At 38.0% G+C, this 13,886-nt stretch overlaps 1 protein-coding gene across 2 annotated transcripts in view; it reads right to left on the minus strand.

Annotated features, from left to right (window-relative positions):
• Positions 1 to 2,062: 2,062 nt before the first annotated feature.
• PSMD14 (proteasome 26S subunit, non-ATPase 14) overlaps positions 2,063 to 13,886 on the minus strand; it is a 68,860-nt gene continuing 57,036 nt past the window's right edge. For both annotated transcript variants that reach the window (XM_063116484.1, XM_063116485.1), the window contains exons 9-12: positions 11,740 to 11,814; positions 8,150 to 8,275; positions 6,768 to 6,830; positions 2,063 to 4,297 (exon numbers count right to left, since the gene is read on the minus strand). In XM_063116484.1, the coding sequence (XP_062972554.1) occupies positions 4,199 to 4,297; positions 6,768 to 6,830; positions 8,150 to 8,275; positions 11,740 to 11,814 (363 nt within the window). In that variant the 3' untranslated portion in view covers positions 2,063 to 4,198. The remainder of the gene's footprint in view (positions 4,298 to 6,767; positions 6,831 to 8,149; positions 8,276 to 11,739; positions 11,815 to 13,886) is intronic.

Consider the following 13,886-nt stretch of genomic DNA (forward strand, 5'->3'; position numbering starts at 1 on the left):
ATGTCAAAATCTGATTTTACTCCCCAAAAGACACATAGCCATAATGCGGTGCAAACTCGGACATGATCTAAAAGTCATGGTAAATTGCGAATGTTGAAGATGTGTATTATCGCATTAAAAACCCAGCATTGCGGTGAAGGGACAGCTGCGTCATGTAACCTAAAATGCAAATATGCACATTTAGGTCAGGGTAAACAAGCCATACAGACAAGTCAGGTGACAGCAATAATGAGGAAGAGGAGAATCAGGAATATCTGATAACAGTGCTCATGAGAAGGTAAACTGAGGAAGAGAGGACCATTGAGTGTGTCTTGCCAAAGAGCCCTCCATAACCTGGAGCCCGTGGTGTTTCTTCTGTAGGTGTTATCTTGTAGATAATTTGTTATTGTTTTACTTATACTCTCTCTGGAAAACAATTTTATACTGGAGCCTGCTGTTGAACACTTGATACAAATGTTTGTGAATTTTCAAATTATGCCATCTTTTATTAAGTTTATTATTACTTTTTGCAGTAGCTAGCTTCTGGTTGATAGCAATTGAGCAGAATTAAACTGTATTGCCTCACAAAAGATTATTCAAAGCACTCCTCTGTTCTCAATGTGTGTGTGTGTGTGTGTGTGAACACTTAAAAAAAAAAGCAACAGTGATTTCAGGAGAGAGTCAATAGTACAAGGAAATGTAGAGATGAAGCACTCTAGCCTTTTGAAAGCATCTGTGATAGTGCCTGGTCTGCAGTACAACTAAAGTAAATCAAAACATTCCAGGTCTACCCAGATCCTTGGATGGTTCTCCTTGAGGAGCTCGGTGCATGCAGGATGAATGAGTTTCCCAGAGATGCAAATGTGCTAGGAGGTGGGGAAGAATCACATATGGGTTGAATCTCAAGGGTTGAAGACAGCCCTCCTCTGTGGCACTCACGTTTGCAGTTCAAGTATGACTGGTTCTAGCCTGGCTGGAGGTACATTAGAGGACATCCCCACATCAGGTGTTCAGGGATATCATGGGGAAAAATCCATAGGAGCGTGTCTGGAGACTAAAGACAAACAGCAAAGAAGGGCAAAGCACTCTTCTCAGGTATGTATCCCAACATGTAGCTATTCAGTTTTAATATTTTAACCTTATGTTAATATTTTGTAGGTGATATTATTGGTAAGATTAACTGGTATACATTATTGACCTTATATATTTATCCACATTCTTCCTGTCAGAATAATATTCTAGAGATATAAAATAAGGCATTACATACAAGGTGTGCAATGCATTTGTGCAAGTGTATATTAGGAGAGATGTAGCTTTTTTTTCATAACGAGATTTTAAAGATCACATATTTGACCAACCCCCTCCCCAACCTCAACCTGCTTCTCTACTCCCAAAGTGAAACATTGCCTACCAAAATTTACTGTGATTCTCAGAAGTACATGTGGGCTATTGTTGGGGACTTTAGGTACTGACTTATTGCAGCCCACAGCTGCAAAGGGAAAATAAAATACTATCAAGATTTGTGCCCTAAGGTACCTACAAACTAGGCTTTAAACACTGACTGCTTCCCCGTCCCGTCTATACCAGTCAAAACCTGGACAACTGGACAGAAGGAACAGACCATCTCTCCCCCTGCAGCACACAATTATATGGAAAATCTTGCATTTACACTGAGGTAACCCAAGTTCTGCAACCAGCATAAATTATGAATATTTACTTATTTTGCATAATTTATTCCATTCTACTAGACAGCAGGTCAAAAACTCAAATGCCCTGATAGCTGAAAATCCTGCTTAAACGATCATATAGGTTCGGATACTTCCTTTAAAAGTAGGTAAAAGATTCTGCCGAAAAAAAATGAATTTTCTATTAGATGAAATCTACTTTATTTTGTTCATCTGTACTAAGTACATAATAGACAGCATAGTTAAATGAGCAAGCTATGTGATAGTACCTGTTAGAATGTTGTATTCTAGATATTGAAAAAGTTCAAATTTGAAATAGCCTATTAAAGATGTGGAAATTCGTTGTAATGGCAAAAATGATAAATTATTTAAATGTGAAAGAAAATAGACAAATGGGATCAATAGTAACTGGTCTGCCTTTATTCACTTTTGTAAATGCAATTTCTTGCTTACAGATTCAAAAAAAATATTCTGATAAAAGTTTCTCTTGAATGAGTCTTGAAGGTTCCCTTTTGTTTATGGTTTAAATGTGCTTGATTCCTTCTTAAGCTCTATTATGGTAAATATTTATTTTTCTTGTGGTTTTAAAAAAAATACTAATAAAAAAGATTTAACCCAAAATAATTTCTGTGAAGGTATGTTTGTGATTTGATTTCTCAGTATACACTTGGAACTGTATTTACAGAATATGTTGACAAAGAGCATCTCTATTTTATTGCAGTTTGTAATAGGGTTATTACTTTTAAGATTGTGTACACTTAACTTTTTAATTGCCTTCTGAGATTGTATTAGGAGGCTCTTTGCAGCCAATAAGAGCAAGAAATCTTGGGCCAAAACTCTTTTGTCTCAAAGGATAAGGGACTGTAACCTACAAGTTTTAAGAACTGCAGTGGATAGTTACGGAATGGCAGAAGCGAAATATTTTTCAATGCTTAACATCCCCAAATATTGGCATGCACTAACTCTGGCAAGATTTAACGTCCTGCCATCTGCGCTGTTACAGGGGAGATTTCAGTAAATCAGTTTTCCGGATCACTTAAGCCCATGTGGAAGCAATGAAACTGAATCGGTTATTCACGTTCTATTCTGTTGCTTTTTTTATATAAAGATTATAGAAAGAAATTATTGCTGGACACCAGATTCTTCATTGCTTCAGGGCCACAGAGGACAAGAATCACAACAGAGGCTTTCGCTAAATTCTTTCTAAATGCTATGAGAACCAGGTCTCTCTAGAATTGATTTCGTTGCATATCTCTCAAATCTGTACTTAATTTCTCCCCACTCTTTTGTAGGTGTAAATTCTGGCTGGTGACCATAACAAAGTTGATGGCGATGGGAAGAAAAAAAGGACTGAAAACTGAGGTTCTTGAAATACAGAATTCTGTTCTCTACAGAACAGTTGTAAAATATACAGAACCCTCTTCATAGCTTAGAGCACTATACCTGGAAGCTGGAGCCAGTTTCATGATTACCTTACCAGGTTCTCACAAACATTTTAGTAAGTTCATTTGTTCACAGAGCATTTGATAATTTGAGATACTTCTTTCTTAGCTTTCTCCTTCAGGCACTCATCCCATAAATGTCTTTTGGTTTAACTCCAGTAGGAATCCCCTTGTCTAAAACTATTGCTCAGATTAACTGGGCTTTCATATCAAACTAATGGCAGCTATCATCACTTTCAACTATCTAGGTTTCTGACTGATACATTTCAGAGGCTATTCATTAAGCCTAAGCCAGACAAACTAAACTCCAGTACTGTGTAACTTGTTTCCATTTTCTTTTGTACAGATGTTTGCAGTGATTTCCTGTTTTGGCAAACAGCCATGATCAGTGGTTAATGGCTACGCGGAAGGCCCAAGCCTCCTTGGAAACCACATCCCACAGATCTGAAAAGCTCTAATCCCAGAGGAGATAGCAACAAACCATGTACTCAGTGCTGAGAAGTGCTTTTCTGATGCTTATGAGTGTTCTAGTAGCACTTCTTGCATTTTAAGCTGTTTAAAAAAAGATTCTGGGGCTCAGCCCTGTGCCATAGCAAAATACAAGACTATGTTAATGCTTCTTGCGGGTAGAACAGGTCTCTGCAAAAACCACATCCATACCACAGGCCTCTATGTTTTGTCAGCTTACTGAAATATATTTCTCTGCTTGTTCAGCTTCGTACAGAATTGTCAACAACAGAAAGACCCTCCCCCAATTCATGAACATCACCAACAGAACACTAAGTAAGGTTTACAGGTTTTTGTTTTTTTAAAAAAAACTACACAGCAATAATCAATGTATATGTACTGCCAATTATCTTCAAAATATTAAAATGAAAACACGTTTCCTAATTCAGTTCTTGAATTGCTCTGGAATCTGCAGATATCCTGACATTCTCTTAGCTAATTGCACAATAGAGATGAAGAGGTGTTAGAGTGATGCTCTTAGACTTCAAATGATGCCAGATGTCTTTGACATCCAAATATATCTTAGTCTCAGTACTTTATACAATGGAGGATTATAGACAGGAAACAGCATTTCTGAGTAAGTCATTATTTAAATACAACGGTATCCAACATTGCTGCTAAACACTGAACAATGTTGCAAGTCATCAGCACATCCACGTGTTCTTCTAAATGACGTTTGGGGTCCTAAAATATAAAGTAGAAAAGATTATGTATAGACTTTGCTAGAACATCAATTTGCAAAGGGTTCTGGGATTCCATTTGATGGCAGAACTGATGCTGTCAATAAGCAATTAAATCCTGAGGATCTCTTATGTAATCTATTTGATGCAGTTTCTAATAAAAATGTTAGTAGGAACATTAGCTGTTATACTGATTGAAGCTGCATAGTGTTTATATTTGGCTAAATAGTGTCTCAGTTACTAATATGATCACGGCATTTTGAACACATGCAGGCCTTAACTAAACAGACACACTTCACTTTTCACCATATTCCAAGTTCCTTGGGGAATTCTTGTGGTGTGAAGATGCAGGTTTCTGATGGACACATAAAGTTCCCTACATTTGCAATGGCTTTCCCATTTACTGCAGTGGTGTACAGCTCTAATACATTCAAAAGAATTCAGGTGAATGGGGAAATCTGTTTTAGTAGGAGCTCTGTAAGAACACTGGAATGCATATAGGATTCTGGCTCACAAAAGCATCTGTACAGCTGTCATGAAGCCTGATTCAGGAACAGGCAGAAGGGAAATTGGGATTGAATGGTAAATCACCGGATGATTTGCAGTAATCAGCACGAATATCTGACTCTTTTTCTTTAATAATAGCAACAAAAAGGCAGTCCCCTTCTAAATCGAGAATGAGCTGCAGGGAAGAAGATAAAGGCACCTCTATCTTCGTGCACCTTCAGAAATTGCTTTTCATAAAAAAAAAAAAAAAAGGGAAAGAATCGCACTATTTAGCTTTTCTCCTAAGTTTAATAAAGTATGGTGTGTGTACATGTGTTTCATCAGGATTAAGAGGAGGAGGGGAAAGTTAAACCTTTCCTTTTCAAAACAAAGCACATCACCTTCTCCTGGTGTTCAGTAGATCTGTGGGAACAACTAAGCAGCAGGGAAAGGAGGATGAAGGTAGATATACCCACTTACCTGAGAGTAAGCCCTAATAAACTCAATAGGCGTTACTTTTGAGAAGACACGTACAAAACGACACTAGCACACACCCAAGTTGTATAAACCTTAAACACATTGCCCCCACTTTTCCCAACCCTCAGATATTTTGGACTACAACCTCCAGCATTCCTGAACATTGGTCATGCTGGCTGCGGTGGGATGGGATGAGAGTTGCACCAGGTTGGAGGAGGCTACATTAACCTATTGAAAAAGGAATTCTTTAACTATCTGGGAATGCATTGCATTGCAAATTAATAGCCAATTTCAATAATCGTCCCACTGTAACTCCCTTTTTCTTATTTATTTATCTATCAAGTTCATTAATAAAATCTGGGCTCCATTGAAATCAATGGGAGCTTTGCCATTAGCTTCCTATGGAAATGGGATTTCATCCCATGTTATTTTAAGATATTCTCACTCAAAACAAAAGCACTTTCCAATTAAATAAATGAAAACAAAAAACCCAGTGCAGCAGAACACACACACACCCAATAAAGTAATGCTAAAATGCTCTTTTTGGAATGTTTTTAATTTGAAAGCAAAATCCATAGTTTGCTACTGAATTAAAGTTTGTCTCTGCCTAGTTCTGGACTGTTTAATGTGACTCCATCAAAGAGCTGCACAGCTCTGAACAAGGAAGGATTCTTTTTTAGTCAAGCTAAGTTTTGCTTTCTAACATGAACCCGGGAAATAAAGAAACTCTATGATTGGCCCTAAGCACATACTGAAATCACTTTTTTCAGCATCTCACACAGCTAGAACAGGGACGACTTCCAGGCGTTCCACATGGCTCAAGCAAGATGAAAGATATAACTAATACATTCTTCCTCAACTTCATTTATTCCCTCCCATTAATGACTTGGTTCTACCCTGCATATCTAGCATAAGAAGGTGGGCTTCTCTACAGTATTTCATGATGACTCTAGGCAGCTGAGTAACGGGTGTCCTACACTCCACTGTAGACAAGGAATGAGTCATGTATTATTATTTTTTATCCAGGCTTAGTGTTTTTATAATGCTGATCCCAAATTATTGCCCTATGAGCCAGAGTAAAACCAGGTTGTTAATGGGCTTTGTGTTCTAGCAATCAGTTTCAACACTGTTGATGGCAGAATTATATACATATATTCGTGTTCTGTTGGCTTTTCTATCCAAGTGCAGGAACACTAGGGAAAAACCACTGTGTTTAAGGCTAAAGTGCCAGATGGTTTATTTAGGTAGAAAAATGTACCATATGAAATAGTGTCAGATGCCAAATGACAAATTCGTGTCCATTGTTGAGACTACTTTAGGTCAAAGATTTTAAACGTAAACTGCCCAGAGAGCTTCAGCTATGGGCGGTATACAAATGCAATAAATAATAATTTGTTCCAGTGGAAATAAATGCACCATTTTAAAGACTTAAGGAGAAAGAAAAATCACTAGTATGTGACTAAACACACAAAGCATGTTATTTCACGTCAGTATAATTCATTACACCTCACCTGCTTGCCAACATTTTTTATTGCCAGCTGTTCAGGTGTCATCTTATCTTCTTCCTCCACAGCCTGTGAAGGAAATGCAAAAAAAAGGTTAGTACTTGAGATCTTATTAATTCAAGATTTTTTTTAAAAAAAAAATTAAACATGGTTTTGTAAAACTGAAGTTGAAGCTATAGCATTATTTTAAGGGATATATCTCCAATGAAAGTAAAAGCTAACTTCAGTGATTCAATCATCACACCAAATAATGTGTGTCAGGGCAAAGTCAAGGTCCATGTTTTTCCCCTCCAGACAGTGCTTCCACTGCTGTTACAAGAGCTCCATGGAGTGTGATTATTATTTATATATAACAATGGACATGGTCTTTCACAGAACAAACATAAAAAAAGAAATATATTATAAGGGCAGGAGCCTAAATTTGGACAGAGGGGGGAAAGTGGGAGGAGGGAAGGAACAAGGCACAAATAACAAACAATATTGAAGTGTCACAAGTGCCTATGATGAGATGAGTGGTAAGCCCTTTCCCTTCTCTACGCTTGAACCATTGTTTTACTGTTATAAAGGATAAATACTTCTTTTACTCCTGTATAGAAGCTCTCACCTAACTTTTAAAAAAGTAAACAGCAAGTATCAGGAAGGCTAGCTGCTCTCTCAAGCAATGCATGCCCATTCTTAATTTTCCAAAATGTCACTTCTCTCTCTCCCCCACCCTTCTTTTAAAGCTTGGGTGCTCCCATATTCCCACGCTGAGTGTCCTGATGCTTTTTGTGGAGAAGGATAAACAGCTATCCTACAATTACATTTGGGCTGGCTATCTGAATTGGAAGACAAGTTTGGGGCATACACTGACTGGTTTCACACAATCACCTCAGTGGGTTGCAGTGTGGGTCAAGCAATGTTTGAATATTCAAGTCATGACAGTTGCAGCTTGAATAGTCAAAATGGCCACCTGCTTGCGCCACAGCCCACTGTGGGTGAAGGTCCGCCTGGCGCCTACACTGTACTGCTTTTGTCGCCAGCTGAAGACCTTTTTATTCTCTCAGTATTTTAACACTTAATTTTAACTTAAATTTAAATTTTATTGTTCTGACTCTGTATTTTAATCTTATATCAATTTCTGCTGCGTGGTTTTATCCTGGTTGTGCTTTTTATACTGTATTTTGTAATTGTGCTTTTAACCTGTTGGTTGTTTTATTGTGGTTTTAATTTTTGTGAACCGCCCAGAGCGCTTCGGCTATTGGGCGGTATAAAAATGTAATAAATAAATAAATAAATAATAAATAAGCCATGGTGGGCTCCTTGATCGTGTGAACCAGGCAACTGACTGTTCATCTGGACAACCCTTACATGAAAGTGATTACTCTGGCAAAGGCTAAATGTGGTACCTTGTTGTAGTTCTTTGCTAATTCCAGCATTTCCTTCACCACCGTTTCATTCAGTTTGCAGTGTTCACTGTAGTCTTGAAGGGTTAAACCTTCCATCCAACTCTTCTTATGTAAATTGAGCAACATCTGCCAAAAAGAAAAAGAAAACACAGTTGATCCAACCAATAATCATGACTAATTTTGGAAGAGTTTGCAGTCGTTAAATATACAAAGTTAGGTATGAACTCTTGTGGCTTATACAGAAAACTCAGTTATGCGAGAAGATTTGCGCTGTAAAAGACAATAGAACAGATGAGCAATCATGCAGATATCCACTGGGTTGGATCCAACCTTTTTTCTACCAGTGGGGGCATTTCCTAAATGTCCCACCCAGCAGAAAGTCTTTACTAATCCCCCTTCCCTCTGAAGCTGCCAGCACCACCTCCTCCCCTTATTCCAGAGGGTCCCCCAACTCTCTGGATCAGATGGGGGGGGCAACATAATCAACTGCTGGGAAAGAGGGAGAGAGAGAAGTGCTGGCAGAATAGAGTTGCCTCCTCTATTCTGCCAGCAGGATCCTACCACTGGATCAGAAGCCTCCTTTGGACAGAAAGAGCCATTCTGTCTGTGGATGCAATTCTATGTCTATCAGTAGTAACAAATACCAAGAGACAGGAAAGGTTTTGGTGATGGGAAGCGCTTAGAACACTGCTGTCAATTCTGAATTATATGGGGTTACCACAGATGAATTTTCCATTGCATAGATTAACTCATCCCAGGCTTCAGTATCCATTCCCTTGGAGATCATCTGACAAGATAGAAATTGTTTGCTCTATAAGATAATTGTGAAACTTGAGCCCATCCTCACAGGGGGATTTGTAAAGACCTGATTGAGTGCTAAAAATTGTTTGGGATCATGTGGTTTCAGGCCTTCTGCCAGACTATCAGCTTCCAATACATAATTGGTGTCAAAATCACAGAGGTCCAATTCTCAGTCATGAGTATCAAGTCATGAATGCAGAGAAGGACATTGGACTGAAATGGATGCCAGCACACTAGGTGAAGACTGCACATGTTAATGGAAATACCCCTGAATCCTAAAATCCTTTTCTTGTCACACTTGGCAATTACTCTAATCGCCTTTACAAAAGTGCTTGCAGTGCAATGAACAATAATACATTTCCTCAGGTTAATTCGAAGGTCAAACCTCCACGATAGGAGCAAAGATAGGAAAGATTTGCAGAAGGAAGTGAGATGTGGAGGAACCATTCGAAATACAAGTTTCTGGATGTCCTTAAAGTGCAGGTCTATTACAAAGAGCACCTATGCTAATACAACAGTCTCTCACTTCATCCAATCTGTCCCCTGTGCTTGTCATAGTGTTGTTGTTTTGGAGTGGCAAATAATTTAGCACTTGACTCTTGCAAGCCCTACTGAGATGGCACCAAGGGAAAAGGTTGGATTCTGCTTGGACTCGTTGTTTTCAAGAAAACGATTAGCCTGTTATGAGTGAATACTGTCTTTTGTTAATTTCTATACCTTTCAATAAGGATAATTAGCATGGGAGGATACCTGAATGGAGGAAGGTGGGAGATCACAAAAGAATTTGTTGCGAATGATGAACAAACCAGGTGAAATTTATAGTCGGTATAAAACCCTAAAGCCCTACAATAAGCTTCAACACTTTGTAAGTTAGAAAGGAAAAGTTGCAAGGCAAAAATGGTATACAGAATTTTACAATGATACTTTTACTATGTCATCTGAAGTACAGCTAGATGGCCCTCCTATGGCTGTAATAGAACCAAATGAAAGTATGTACTACAGGAAGAAATTCCTAACTTCCCAGCAGTCATTCTTGTGTGCAGCTTTGAATGACTTAAAAATTACCTCAGAAAATATAAGGAAAATTCTAACCAGATCATCATATAACCGTTAGAGTCAATATTACAAGATGTACCTTTTCATGAAACTAGGATCTAGGATGCTACTGTTCATGTCCTTATAACTTTGAGGTAGGGGTGCAGAACCTCTTTCAGCTTGAGGGCCAACTTTCATTTTGGAGAAGCACTTCGGAGTCACATTCCAGTGGTGGATGGGACCAAAAAGCCAACAATACCAGCCTATTTTAGCTTAAAGATCTTAGTACCTGAAACTAAACCCTCAGGAACATCATTTTGATCTTTTAGAATTGGGGAAAACTGCACAAATGCCAGGAGACTACCAAACTAACCATAGTTGGGGGAAGGGGTCGGGGCAAGGGGAAGGGGCCTTGTAGGGAACCAAGGAGGCTGGATTTGGCCCTCAGGCCCTCCGTTCTGCACCCCTGCCTTGAGGACTGATTATTCCAATGCAGTTTATGTGTGACCATCCTGGAAGACTCTTTGGAATATTTAGTTGGTGCAGAATGTCAAAATAATAGAAGAATATGTATATTCAACCTGTAGAATGACAACTGCACAACCTGCTTGGTCCAGGGACAATCCAAAATGCTGCTTGCCAGATAGAGAATGTTATATTCCGTGTAATGCCGCATTACTACAGTTTAGTTCCTTAGGAAGTTAGAGCTGTGGACTATGTGGCGCTGTTGTTACAATAAGGGCTCTGCGGGCACATCTTCCTCTATACAACCAGTTAAGGTGGCTTGTAAAACTTTCCTATTTCAACAGGCTTCACTCAATAAGTTTTAATCATCTGATATGGTTTGGTTGCAGATGCTCAATTGTAGTTGAATTATTTTTGGATCGCTTTTCGGAATAACCTGTTTTTACAACATTAATTTCAAAAGCTGCTTTGAACATCACAAGAGTAGGGCTGTGGGCATATTTGGAAATTTGAGAAATTCTCCTGGGCCCCACCACAAAATGGCTGCCATAGGTAGCATGGCAAAAGGACAAGCAACATGCCCCAAAGACTTGAGTAGAAGGCAGAGGTGGGATCTAAGCCCCAACATACTAAACAACTCCTTTGAACTCATGGTTTTCAGCACTAATACAAACCTATTTCACAGCAATCCCAGTTGCTGGTAAGAATAAGAAAATTATTATTTATTATTATTATAAAGTGGGCGGGGCATGGCACCTTGGTGGGTGCCAATAAAAGTGTTAGGGTGTGTGTGGGTAACTGCGGGCACCATGCTGCCTAGCTCTGAAATAGGGCATAAGCTTTAAAAAAAAAGAAAAAAAGAAAAAATGAACAGGTTCATTGTAAGAGCACTACAAAAACAGAAAATAGCTTACAGAAATATGGGGCTTTAAAAATAGAATAGCCATGTTTTTGCCATAATTTAAACAAAAGATGTTCATAAATTGTCTAAATAAGTGGTTTTCGACAACAACGTATTTAGCATTCACTATTTATGCATGCAGAAGCCTTCTGGAAGAGACGTAGGTTTTTTTTACAATAGAGTTCAGACTGGAGTTCATTTGATGCAGCAGTGCATTGAATATATGACATAAAGGAAAAGGAAAGAAGTGATAAAAATGACAATATCAGAAATTCACATCACAATTCTACAACATGCTTCAAGTCACTTTAAACTATTTGCTATTTGCTTTTTTAAAAAAAGAAATACCCTAAAGAAATTGAAAATACCTAGGAAAAACAAAACTTGCCTTCTGTTCTAGTTCATTCTTCCTGTAGTTGATAGTAATGGAGTAGTAATGTCTATTCAGTCCATGAATTAAAGCCTATCAAGAGAACATTTAAAAGGAATAAATATAATGCATCTGATAATTTCTTGAAAATATATGCACAAATTAAAGTCTAGAAATGCTGGACTTCGGCAAAGAGTTATTGAAGCAATTTGTCTGAAGGATGCTTATGTTTCTATATTCAAAGCTATGGAAATGTATCACCACCAGTTATGCGGTATATGCATGCTTTGTGAATTGCTGCAACCTCAAAAGGCAACACACATTTCCAAAGGGCACCAACACAACATACTAGTGAGCAGGTGGATAAATGTACAACAGACCATAGATCCAGGTTCATTAGCAAAACAGAATGAGACCGTGGTTATAGTACAATACTTAAATTCAGATTGCAATGTCTGTGTCAGAGGTATTGGGGGAAAAATGAAAGTTAAATAAATGCATTTAACTATTTCAGGCTTAGGATATGAAGAAATGTCTCACACACGCAAGGGAGAGCTACACCCTCAACTGAAGTTGGCTAAATAGAGCCTTTGCTTGTTCTATTGCAGCAGTTTCCACTGGTAAAAGGATGATGATGATGATGATGATGATGATGATGATGATGATTTCTTACCCGCCTCTCCCTCTGGATCGAGGCGGGGAACAACATTAAATACAATACATAAAACTAGTTAGAGCATAAAATACCAATACAATATTAACATATCACTCTTAAAAGCCAAACAGCAGCTTGTCTCTTTAGCATTGAGAGCTGCTACAACAAACCTTCACTAAGAGCTTTATCTTATATGAATGCACATCACTTTTGGAATCCTGGTTCTGTTTCTAGGAATAGCACACGTTAGTCTATGGAAATGCAGAAGAAATGTTCACATATAGAGCAGATTAGGATTGGGCTTAGAATGAATAATGCACAGTCCTGCGGACATTTGCTATGCTTTCGATGGTTGATCTGAGACCAAAGTATTGCTTAACTTTCTAAAAGAATAATAATGAAGCAGAAGGACACTGTGGGGTTTGCATGAGAGGTCATTACATACTGCTTTGAAAGGCCCAGTAATATATTCTCTAGAAACATACAAGCACAGACTTGCCTGCACCCAATCAAAAACATTAGTGGGTTCTTCTATACTCATTATGCTTTAGATGGATTCAGATCAAGAGTAATGTGCTACAGACTTATTAAATAAAATTTATTTTGCCTGCATGAGATTTTGTTAAAATATTGTGAGAGAAATCTGTGAATAATCATGCATTTTGAAGTCCGAAGGATTTAAATATGCCTAGATATGACATCTCCAAGGTGAGAGCAAAAACTGGCGCTTCCAGTGATAGCTTGGTGGTAGTATGCTGTTTTCAAATGTAAGTGCAGTGTTTACAGCATATGTTGCTATTAGTCCTCCTGTAATTAATCTTCAGAGAAATAATTAGGCTTCTGGTGGCAACTATCTGAGCCTTTTAAAATGCATTTTAAAAGAAAAATATTTTTTTTTCCGGCAATATCATAATTAGTGCATGAGAATGAGAATGACAAAACACTAATAATTCATGAGGGAACGTTTGTTTAAGAAACAAGATGGTTTCTGTATGGAGGTCTGTTTACAGCAGCTCTAACCATGGAGAACAGGAATCCAAAATTTTAAATTAAAAAAAAAAATGTTTTACAAGATTAATTTACTTGCATGGTTGGCAAGTTTTTACATACAAAACAGTGCATTCAGTCAGTTTAGTGTTCAGTCTAAAAAGGCATAAGTAGGTGTTCAATTGACTTCTTTTAATCCATCCACAAGATGGAAAAACAGTATTACTTATGTACATACAGAAGTTAATGACGAACATTTTCTAAGGATTATTACATTTGCAACAGCACTGATTTCGTACCCACAGTTACAAAACTAGAAGCAGGCAGCACAATTATGTGGTCTTTCTTAGCAGGACTTTTCCAGAGGGAATTCCCCTGCTTTTAACTTAATAATAGGAAGCAGGTGAGTTAATACCAAACATAACTTCAGACATCCTTAACTTGGGTCCTCCTTAACTAGAGTTTGTTAAGTAACTTCAAACACTGAATTCAAATCTGAAAAAGTAGAGAACTTGGTGATCAT

Source organism: Elgaria multicarinata, chromosome 2, assembly GCF_023053635.1.
Source record: "Elgaria multicarinata webbii isolate HBS135686 ecotype San Diego chromosome 2, rElgMul1.1.pri, whole genome shotgun sequence".
In the NCBI taxonomy this organism is placed as follows: Eukaryota; Metazoa; Chordata; class Lepidosauria; order Squamata; family Anguidae; genus Elgaria; species Elgaria multicarinata.